The 12,177-nt window shown below is 33.7% G+C and overlaps 1 protein-coding gene across 1 annotated transcript; it reads right to left on the bottom strand.

Annotated features, from left to right (window-relative positions):
* Window positions 1–7,065: 7,065 nt before the first annotated feature.
* Window positions 7,066–11,407, bottom strand: LOC149784751 (proteasomal ubiquitin receptor ADRM1-like). The gene is made up of 4 exons (XM_089933042.1): window positions 11,350–11,407; window positions 10,980–11,140; window positions 8,824–8,926; window positions 7,066–7,507 (listed from the first exon to the last, which is right to left on the bottom strand). The coding sequence occupies exons 1-4, from the start codon at window positions 11,405–11,407 to the stop codon at window positions 7,389–7,391; spliced, it is 441 nt and encodes a 146-aa protein (XP_089789168.1). The 3' UTR covers window positions 7,066–7,388.
* Between the last annotated feature and the right edge of the window lie 770 nt (window positions 11,408–12,177).

Here is a 12,177-nt window from a genome sequence, read left to right as displayed (position 1 = left end):
ACATAGTAATTGACTTTGTGAGGACTATGTAGCCCAGCCAGGGGATATGATCGAATATACCTATATATTATAGCTAAACTATGCCTTTTCTGACAACACATGTCAATAGACCTGAATAAGAGGTAATGGTCAGTGGATGTATTTTGTTTCAATCTGATGCTGTCACATTATTTTCATTATATGTGCGGCAAAAATGCAAAACATAATATAAGTCCTGGAATTACCTAAGAGTTTGATAGAGAAATGGAAAAAGCATGCTTGATCACTCCAAACATTATCATTTTGAAGTTGGATATTTGGTATGATTCATAATGTATGATTGATAATAGAAATAAAAGAAAATCGACTTTACTTTTAGAAGTTTATTGGACAAAAGAGATTATAAATATTTTCCTTTTTTGTCTTAGATTTCCGATGTGATTTCAGATTGCTTTGGGACAAACGTTTATAACACATCGTCCAAACCAATACAAATTTAAATTGTTACTAATCTTTCGGCTCGAAACGCACCATGCTTTTCATGAATTTGGAAGTTGATTACAAACATACGTACGCATATTCGGTTAAAATATACTTTGAGTATAATATAAAAGGACATGACTCAACGAAAACATATTCTGCTTTTATAAATTAGATATCTAGAACTACAACATAAAATATATTATTTTGCGAGTTTTCTATTCAAAAGGGATACGCTCAAATGCAGCTAAATCTTTCCGATCAAAATTTGCATCAACTAAAACGGGTTCATTCTCGACCAAACATCGTATCATTTTCATCCATTCAGAGCAAAGTGTCGCACAAACAATTAATAGCAAATATTTGGATGATTCATATCTCTGTCGTTGCTAAAGCCACGTGATCAGATAAATACGAAAGCTTTGTAGCACAAATATGGAATGGAAGACGATTAAGATGATGATGATGGGATGGGAAGGAGAGGAACAATGCCGACGAAATGTATTATGATAGACTCTAGAAAAAGACGCTCATTCAGGAGTAGCAGATTATGACCTATTACAAAAATGATGATCTTTCTAAATGAAACTTGAAAGGTGAAAAGCAAATGGAGGAGGAGCACGTCTGTGAAAGAAGATATTATAGGTGCCTACCTGGAGTTGTTTAAAGAATCCCCTTAATAACTGACATATCATCAGCCGATTATATGGCAGCTAGATCGGTACCAAATACAAGGCAATGCATCTGCAAATTAATTTAGATATGGCAATTAATTTTAAATTAAGTTCTGATTTATCATCAATCAGTTTGAAAAGATATATTTATTTACCTATATCTCTTTAATCTGATCAGAGCAATATAAGAATACATTCATCATGGTTTCTGCTGGTTAACCCACGAAACAATAAAGCTGTCATACATCTAATGCAACATATCTTAAAGATATTTAATTATTCTGCGTTTGCGCCGTTAGAAGTAAGAAAAGTTGCCGAAATTTGTGAAACCCATAGTTATGTTCCCTTACAACGTTTCGTCTTCAGCTAATGTCTAGTTATTTTTCTTCTCTAAACAAACTTATCATTAAACCATCCTTTAAATTCCGTAACGTCCGAAAGGAAATACTACTGAGCGTTTGTTCAGTTGCAAAGTTGGCTTAATCTACTGACTGGCTAATTATATGATCAAGGACACCTAACAAGACGTCGACGAATTATCCTCACCGCGTTTAATCTTAGACTGCATGGAGAAGAATAGACCATATAAGTTTGAATACAAGACTATCACGAGTAGAACGTATATGACATGAAGTTTACCTCAAAAACATGTATATATATATATATATATATATATATATATATATATATATATATATATATATATAATAACTGCTTAATAAGTTATATAATCATTCAAATGCATGTCACGTGAGGTAATGTAATATAAATAGCCGTCCGATGGCTAATGTGATTGCTAAGCATTTTGTATGAGCCGTATCAAGCGTTTCGACCATGTATTTCATGAGGTATTTCTTTTGCTCCATATTTTATGCTTTTCTTTCTTCACTTTTTGAATTTTCTGTTTTACAGAGAAAACATTCCTCTGAAAACCACGCACACATAAAGATACATTTAACAGGTCGATATAACCATTTGCAGGTTTCTTTCATATGGGATGAATTTAGGTCTTAGCGACACGATTACCAATTGCATAGAAGAAAATGTAAACAAGAGGTTACGAAGCGTGAAAGCTTCCATACATACGTTGTTATGCGAAATATTAGGGCTGATATCAGATACCTGGGTAATACACAACAACAAAATAATTCAAAAAAAAAGATATACACCAGTGTCACAGTCTATCGACAGTTACAAGTTTAAATATATACTTGATTATATCCTTATCATCACTATCCTTATCATCACTAGGAGTGGAAATCTGGCTGTGGAGATGTACTTCATGTACAAAATATAAACGGATTTTTAAAGGAGTGCAGGAATGCAGATACTTGCTGATCTAAATTATATTTCACTCACAAGATTGATCGAATGAAAAGACTTTATAACACTGAGCCCTGTCATTTTAATCACAATCCCATCTGGACACGTTGTCTTGACAACTGTTTAAACAAAGACAAAGTATGTGTTCAAGAATTAATTAGAGTAGAATATATATTTTATACAGAACATAGTATTTAAAGGCCTATACATAACAAATGTAAATTATAGTCCAATTCGCAACCAATGGTTTGTATAGGTCCATGCAAACGTAATGCGTTTTAAAGACAAATTCACAACCGTTGGGTTTTATAGGCCTATTCACAACCAATGGTTTTCATATGCATATTTATATGTTTAATAGGACTATTCACAACAAACTGTTTTCATATGCCTATTCATAACCATTGGATTGTATAGGCCTATTCACAACCATTGGGTAATATTGGCCTATTCACAAACGATGAGCGTTATGGTCTATTTCAACATTTATTAGTTTTATATGCCTATTAACTAACGATGGGTGTTATAGGTTTATACATAAATAATGGGTTGAATGTGCCTAATCACAACAAATGAGTTGCCTATGCTAATTCACAAGCAGACGGCTTAGCAGGCCTAATCACAACCACTGGGTTTAATAGTCATATTCACAAACAATGGGTGTGATGGGCCTATTCACAAACGATGGGTTTTATGGACCCATTCACAAACGATTGTTTTATAGATCTATTCATAACCCATGGGTTTGATAGTTCTATTCACAAAATATGATTTTTTTAGACTTATTCACAACAAATAGTTTTATATACATATTCACAACATTTGGATTATATAGACCTTTACACAAACGATGTATGTTAAAGGTTTGTTCTTAAATAATGGGTTTTGTATGCCTTTGCACAACCAATGAATTAGGCCAATTCACATTAACGACTGTATTGTCCTATACACAAACAATGGGGTGTCTAGAGCTAAACACAACAAAATTGATTTGTAATGCTTTGAGAGTTTTTATTGGTACTAAATGTTCCAACAAAATAAAAACATGATGAACTTAATTTCAAAGCTCGACACAAAATTTGCTTTAAATTTTTGGAAAGCATGTATTTGCTTCTATTAATTTACCTTACCTACAACTTAACTATGTATGTGTGCGAGATTAGATAGATAGATAGATAGATAGATACCGTATAGTCAAATGTATTACAATATGAAGCGTGGCATTGATACTAAATTTGATCTTACCATGAATAATTTCCTTCATTCAGATTTAATTTCTTTTTCAATAAATGTCTGTTTGACTAGCACGCATAATGCTGCTGAGTTATATACAGTCGTCACGATACTTTATCTAAGGATAAATAATGGGTAATATATATATTTTCCCACACGGAGAAAAGAACACAAGTGTATAATTTGTGACTGCTCCAGATACGTTATTTATTCCATATGGATCAGCACAACTCTAAGGAAGTCCAGATGCCAGAACTCAGAAAAAGAACTATGTCTGACTTTTTGTATGCCTGTAATTCGTCTTTATCGTGTCTGAAATTGATGTAGTGACATTCTCCGATCTATCTGAAAATTTCTGGTGATCTGTTTCAATCTTCCCTCTTCTTTTGGGAGAGTTTTCAATTGGAGCCCAGATGGAGTTTGCGTAAGATGGTGCGATGTCAACTTTGTAATCACACTATTACTATCACTATTACAATTATCTGCCTGCATTCATCACCATTAAGAATTTATTTTCAATGAGCGATGAACATAGCAGAAATTCTGTCAAATATGTTTTGCTACAAATGCACGAGCAATATAGCAGCTAGTTTAAAATTCAGAAAATACAATGACTTTCTTTATGATGCTTTTTCACCAAAGCCCTGACCATGTCAGCCTGCAGATTCATTTATTTGTGCATACAACACGCCAGGAAAACTTTCCAGGCAGCCCATACAACAGTTCGAATTTTCAATCGACAGCATGTAGTGCCGAAAATGCGATAAATTAGGCTTGGTAAGCTACCAACAATAATGCCAACAAGAATAAAATATAATGAACAGGCCAAGCTTTTGTCAGAGGCTCTACTAAAGTTCTAAATAAGCTTTTGGTATGAACAGAAAAATCAAGAAAACCAGCATTCCAGAGGTCAGCAAACCAAACGACACCAAACCAGGAATGCGAAATCCCTTGGATTTACACGCAGGATCCCCTGTTAGCATGGCATTGGAAATAAACTTGTAAACAAATTTTATATAATATTGAATTCAAAAGTTTCTTCCATCGCTTTAAAATTGCTTTTTCATAATGAGAGGCAATTTGTTTTTTTTTTCTGGTTTCCTTCACAAAGCAGATAATGTATTGAGTAAATTCTATGATGCGAACAACAACAAAATTTGTAGAAAATAAAAGGAAAAGCATCAAGCATAGAAAGTACAGCACTAAGATTTGCTATGCTTTTGCTGAAGCTGATAGACGATTCAGAGAAGCACGCTAAAGGTGTCCAGAAAAAGGATGTAACAAATACTTTCACATATAATGACCATGTGGAGGAGCTTTATTTCTGGCAAAACAAAACAAAAACGCTTTTGGTCCATATCATAAGGTGCTCAGTATGATCATACAAAATGCCTATGATGACAAACAATTTATCTTAAATGACAGCATACATAAGCAAGTGAGAATATCTAAAATAAACTGCATTATGTATGAAAAGGAATGTATTCAACTTGAAGTACACGTGCACCTATATGACCTTCAGTTATTTGATCTCAATTATTGTCAGAAGTTTTCTTCTAGTCCCCCAGACTTTGGATAAACAAGAGTAGGCTGTATTTAATCAATACCAAATAAAAAACGTTCCATTTTAAAATCCCACCAGCTTCTATTGTAATTTTTTTTTTAATTTAATGAGTTATTATAAATTTAAATGTTCGATTTAGTGGAAGTTTTATCACAGTAATACGAATATTACAGTGCTATTATGGTGACATATTTTTTTATTTCTTTCTTTTTATATATACATTCTAGTTGTGTTTTCTTTAAGGATTGGGGGGGGATTCTCCCTGTAATATGTTGACCACTGGGTCGGGGAACCATCCCAGGGTCACCTTACAGCTGATGTTATGACATATTTATGAGACAGTCCTTACAATATGAGAGAATACCAATCATGATGTATGGGATACCACTACAGTAGTTGTGGATTTGAGGATATGATTAATCCTTTTTGTGCCAAGAAAAGGGCTTCACCCCTCACAAATAAGGGCTTCAATCCACACAAATAAGGGCTTCATCCCACACAAATGCCTATAGAAAATGTATTCAGTATAGTTTCTGTCAGATGTTATGAAAATAGACTCCACCATTCTGGATAATAGCTCTAAACATGCATTTCCACTTGGTTGCTAGAAGCCAAATTGATGCTATGGGTATCAACCTTAACATAGATCTGGTTCAATACATCAAACATTCCTACCAAGGATAATCAAAATTGTCTTGAGTGTTCTAGAGAAGAAAAATGTATCCACCTAGTAGCTATGGAAGTCACATCATTGCTTGGGAGTCATTCTGAATTAAATGTGGTAGGTTATACAAAAAATTGTTCTGTCTTAAAGACATAGGTCCATACATTCTAGAAATAAGCAGAAAAAAGGTATTCCTCATTTTTGTTAGGGAAGACACATCATGACTAATGAAGCCCCCCACCCACCCACCCAGCACAAGTTTTGATCAGAGAATATCTTAAGAAATATTTTCAACAAGTTTCATCCAAACTGGCTCATCCATTCTGGAGAAGCTGAAAACAGTTTTTCCACATGGTGGCTAGATCAACCCTGGACAAAATATCATTATGTTCTTACAAACATTCTTACCAAGTTAAAAGAAAACTGGTTCAGCCATTCAAGAGAAAAAGTTCTAGTTTTTCGCCTGGTTATGAGATCATTGATGGTCAAATGGACTAATATAGTTGCCTTTACATATCATTCACAAATTTCAACTCTGGCTCAATGAGTTTGTCTCGGCTCAACCAATGTATGTGAGAAAGTTTGGGAGTAGCATCCCATGAGTTGGTGGTTCATACCAGGGTTTCACTGGGTTCTTCCGCCACAAAATATACTGGCCGTCATGCATAGTCTATCAAGTGCTTAAATATGGCATAAGACTAACAAACAAAAATACCACTTGGTTGCAATGGAAGCCATATTGTTTCTAGGGAGCAATCCCAAATAATGCTCTTAAAGGGCATGTCATTCTTACCAGTTTTACCAAAACAGACTTAGCCATTATGGTTAAGTTGAAAACAGGTTTTCAATGTTTGCTATGGAAGCTATACAGTCACAAGGAAAGAAATCAGGTTTTCAATATGTTTGCTATATAAGTTATACAGTTGCACCAGGAGCCACCCCCAGAGAATTTCATTACAGCATCCCTAATGATTATTCTTGCCAGTAGCCCAGAGGTTTCTGAGATGTCAGAAAATTCAAATATGGATGGACAGACTGACAAAAGGAAAACAGATGTACCATGGGCACAGGGCCTTGCATAAACTTGCATAGCCTTCAGCTAGGTAAGTCAAAAATTAAAAATAAAGAAACAATTCCAGCTACATAAATGAACCATTCAAAATGTATTATTCAACAAATGAAAATAGTACAAGGTAGAATAGTAAGGTCTAACAGGCCTTAACTTGCAGTTCCTTTTTCTCTTCATTTATATTAAGTATCATATACGCCAAAAAATCAAACAGAAAAATCAATCTCAAAGGTCAATGTTCATTTCTTCATAATACAAAACTACAAACACAAGGTAAATTCAGTGAAAATTCTACATTTATACAAATCCTTCTCATCTAAATGCAAATTATATCAGTGCTTTATCATTTAATGGTATTCAGTTTCATTTCAAATGCAAAACATTTCACTGTTCCATTTCTTCTTATTCATCCCCATCATCTTTTTCCTCTGGTTTCGACGTTTTGATTTCTTTATCTTCACCTTTTTCCTCATCTTTCTTTTTCTGGGCAGCCTGCATGGCTTTCAAAAATGCATCTAAATCTGGAAGAATAAAAACAACCTCAATATTCTGCTGAATCAAAACTCTCATTTGCAACCACATATTCATAAATCCCCCATGAAGAGGCTTTAACACTGTTGATACTGACAATGTCTATGCCAGTGTAAAAAGAACTTGATACCCATGTTTCATAAAGCCCATGATGGTGAGAAAACTTTTGCTTATCCCATACATATCCTGGATACAATATCTAATTTATCCCATGATACCCTGCATATTATATCTAATTTATCTTACAATATCCTAGATATAATATCTAATTTATTCCAACGTATAATACATGTGATATCTAATTTATCATATGATATCCTAGAATAATATTTAACTTATCCCAGGATATCCTAAATATGATAACTTATTTTAACTCAGGATATCTTGCATATGACATCTAACCTATCACATGCTATCCTAGAATAATATGTAACCTATCACATGCTATCCTAGAATAATATCTAACTGATCACATGCTATCCTAGAATAATATCTAACTTACCACATGCTATCCTAGAATAATATCTAACTTATCTCAGGATTTCCTACATGATCTCTAAATTATCACAGGATATCCCACATGATACCTAAAAAACTTAAAATTCTATTTAAATTTATTTTTACATAATATGTTTGAGCAACCTTTCTCAATGGCTTCTCAACAGTACATGAACAAATGAAAGACTGGATCAAGCAGGTATTCATAATTCTTCCATCCCTAATAGTTACAGAGTAATGGTAGCATGAGTCCATTATATTAGGCACACAATTTATATTCAGATCTCCATGTGGTTTCATCGGACCAAATAAGTGAACATGTACTTATAAGAGTAAACAAAGTCAGTGATGTGTGAAGTATAGGTCACAGCAAACTTCTTTCCTTATGATGATGTAGAAATCTTGGATAATCAAATCACACAATTTCATGCCTATTACGAACAGTAACAAAGAAATTACACAACAAAGAAAAAGTCCCAAGTGTGCCTGAGATAGCTTATCTGGGTTTTCTTTCAGATGATAGATAAATATCAAATGTGTAAACTTCCAAGATCTTTATGCAGAAATGTTATTCTGTAGAATTTTGGCAAATTATATTACTTTTTTCATTAATCTTAGCAAGACTGGCTTATTTTTAGTGATGACTCTGCATTATTTGTACACACTGAAAGGCCTTGAGGCCTGATGCTTTTTGTCCAAATTGGTCTCATATGAGGAGAAGTCATATGAATCCTTTCAGTAACAAAACTTCGTGCATAAATGCATCCACATTTGTAAAAAGCTTGGTGCATCATCCCTTTAAACTCACCTCCCTCGGCTGCAGCATTGGCCACATCCTCCCCAAGTCCAAACTGTGTCATCAGTGGGCCCAACTGTCCTGATTGTAAAGCTGCGCTGAAGGAACTCAGAGCCTGCAAATTTAAAAAGATCAAAGTACTGGGAATACTGATGGCTTGTTGCATGGAAGTGATACTAATTTACATCAGATCAAATGCAAACAACATAAATGACAATCTGTTACTGATCTTGTCCCATAAACATTCTGCTCTACATAATCTTTACATTTCCTAAATTTATATTAGAGCCTGAAACATTGTTTGTGGTGATTTAAAAATGAAAAATATTTTTTCATTCAGACTAGATTTCAGGACAGTGCAATGATATCCAAGGAAGATAAGTATGATCAAGTCTAATAATTTAGCAACATTTTGAATCACCTCCCTTTGAATAAATATGCACTGAAATGCCAGTGGATCGACACCTAGCTATGAATTATTGTATGACCATACATTTTATTATTGTTCCTTGTGATACAAACTATATTTGGCAAATGATAATGGACACAATGCCATGAACAGTGGGGTTGAAATCCCTCCAAGTCAAAAGCTGTCACTGATCTTGTATGGTTACACTAAGTCTTCAGCAACTGAAACCTGTGTTTTAAATATAGAACAACAGTAAAACAAATGCTTATGTCATGGATATTTCTCCACAAGAACTGGACTTTCAGTTAGGGACTTGCTTACTATATGATAAAGTATGAACTTGTGTAAAATTTCACCAAATGTCTAAAGAGGTAAAAATATGATAACCTGGGAAAGGAAAGTTCTCAGTTTCATTAATGATGCCCCCAAATGTTCCTCTGACTGTCACTCTGCATTATCATTCCTATGATATTTCTGATAATTTTTTTTCAGCCAGAGACACAATACAAAGGTTGAAAAAACACTCCTTCAATTTTAAAACTATACACCTGAGTTCTTTAATTGTAGAAAAATGAGGCAAGCAATTGGTAAAATTTGAGTAAATCATACTTTCTCCTCATTTACAAAACAAGCCTATTTTCAGGAAATAGTAGGATATTATGAATGCATTTTAATCATGAAAGTTCATAATTCCAACTCAAGAAATATTTTTAAAACTCTCAATCCAGCATAAGAAAATTTGCATGGCACTGACTTGTATTATCATTGTAGTAATTGTGACACTGAATCAATGATTACATCTGTGAATACTGTAATGACATCTAAAAAGTTAAAGTTTCTTAAGAACTACTCATGTGGTGCAAAGGTTATGCTCTACACCAACAGAGGTCACAACATTTTACTTTCCCCTGATGTGACCTTGACCCTGAGGCAGGCGCATGGGTATGGTTTGCCCCAAAATTTGAATGTCTAGCCATGAAATACAACTTCTTGAAGTTTCATCAAAATATCTTCAATGGTTAAAACATTCTACTCCAGGCAAAGAAACAGATCATAGAATATAAGTTTTCCTTGCCATGATCTTGGGGCAGAAGGCATGGTTATGGTTAGTCCTACAATGTAACATGTCTCACTCATATATGTGTTTTGGGATGCAGCATCTTTCTGCCTAAATAATGGCCTTGTTTGGCATGCTACCTGGTCAACTGATGCATACAGGACACCACATTTTCAGGAATATATCACACCTGGCAGCACATATTGACACTTCCCCACAAATTAAAGTCATGTTGCTTTAGGCCGACTTTACTTAATCGGATGTCTTTTTTTTAATAAATTCAAATTCTCACACAAGAAAATATGTTTCAAGTTCCAATGTACTACATTTCAGTTGACTCCAGTGATAGAAACTGGCAATGCTGAAATCCATTAAAAGGATGATAACTATTTTGAATGAAATAAAGCCATATAAACACTTTCTTCAGTATTAGTATATTTTCATTCATTTCATTCAAGAAACACACTTCAGCTTAATCAGAGACAGAGTTAGAGAAGTGATGATGATTGACTGAATAAATGACTTTGGAATGTATAATCAGTGATAAATGTTCTTACTGTTAATATTGTATAACTGCTATGATCCTGTATTATGTTCATCCTTTTAAAAACATGAGAATTTCTATCACTTTTTAATATCTGACTGTAGATATCTTCCACACCCATAAGGAGGAAATAAAAGCAACCAATTAATCAAAGTTACCTGTTGGAACTGTGGGGAGGATATGGTGTTGCGAAGTTCCTGTTCAGTTCTAGGGAGTGATTCACCCTTAGGTAGATACTGTATCAATCGCTGCTGTACTTCTGGATTAGCAAGAATGGGGATCATGGCCTCTGGATTCAGTGCTTTTGCCAAGTCCAAGCCTTTAAATGGTAAAAAATAAAGGCTTCTTTATAATACAGTACAATTCTGAATTTTTCAACAGTAACAAAATAATTATATATTTTGTTCAAGTTTAACTGGCTTCTGAGATTAACACCATTTGAACGTTATGTTCTCCAATAAATAAATAACTGAAGGCATAATGTCAAATTAAAATGCACAAGAAATTTGAAATGTCCTGTTTGGAAACCTGGCTTCAATTCAATCTTCCGTGTTCCATTTTTAACTTTCATTCCAATCTCATACATTATAAGTGACAAGGTTCAATAACAATGGTTTTGTACAAACAATGTTTTCTTTGCTGCCCTTGATGTGCTGTATTCAACTGTGTCTTGTACAAGCTTTAACACAGAGATTTAAACAAGACACTTATCACTTATGTTGTCGTAATTGCTGCCCAAAAAGGATATATATATATGTACATGTCTACAGAGAGAGAGAGAGAGAGATATGCTTACATCAGACAGAGCAGAAAGTACCATCGTTGGATCCTACTTGAGCAAGTGTGATAATATAGAAGGATATTATTTATTGGGAAAAGAAAATCATAAAGTTAGAGAATTTTGAATTCATTCCCTACCAAGATTCAAGCACTTGCCTTGTGATAATTGCCATAATCTACATGTCATAATATATATATATATATATATATATATATATATATATATATATATATATATATATATGTACGTATATATATATATATATATATATATATATATATATATATATATATATACATAGAGATAGAGACTGAGAGAGAGAAAACGACAAACAGACAGACAGTGAAAAGAAAAGGGAGAAAGACAGACAGCAAAATGTACTATCCATGGACCTACACGAGGATGTGTGATAATATAGATTAAATTATGTACTGGGAAAAAATATAATAATAGAGAGTTACAAATTTTTTAATGCATTCCCTATTGAGATTTGAAAACCTGTCTTGCAATGATTTCCATAACCCATCAACCCGGGTTTAATGCTCAGTAGGGAATGAAATAAAATACACTAATCT

Source organism: Sinohyriopsis cumingii, chromosome 14, assembly GCF_028554795.1.
Source record: "Sinohyriopsis cumingii isolate HCF-2022 chromosome 14, ASM2855479v2, whole genome shotgun sequence".
NCBI classification, from domain to species: domain Eukaryota; kingdom Metazoa; phylum Mollusca; class Bivalvia; order Unionida; family Unionidae; genus Sinohyriopsis; species Sinohyriopsis cumingii.
Note: the sequence above shows the minus strand (reverse complement) of the source record. Positions and strands in the feature narration are given on the sequence as shown.

Excerpts from the sequence above, each read along its gene's own strand:
- LOC149784751 (XM_089933042.1), bottom strand. The coding sequence starts at position 11,407 with ATGTATGAGATTGGAATGAAAGTTAAAAATGGAACACGGAAGATTGAA. Across the intron at positions 11,141-11,349 it reads GAAGATTGAATTGAAGCCAG|GCTTGGACTTGGCAAAAGCA; the intron begins GTTTCCAAACAG and ends TACCATTTAAAG. Across the intron at positions 8,927-10,979 it reads CCTCCCCACAGTTCCAACAG|GCTCTGAGTTCCTTCAGCGC; the intron begins GTAACTTTGATT and ends TTAAATTTGCAG.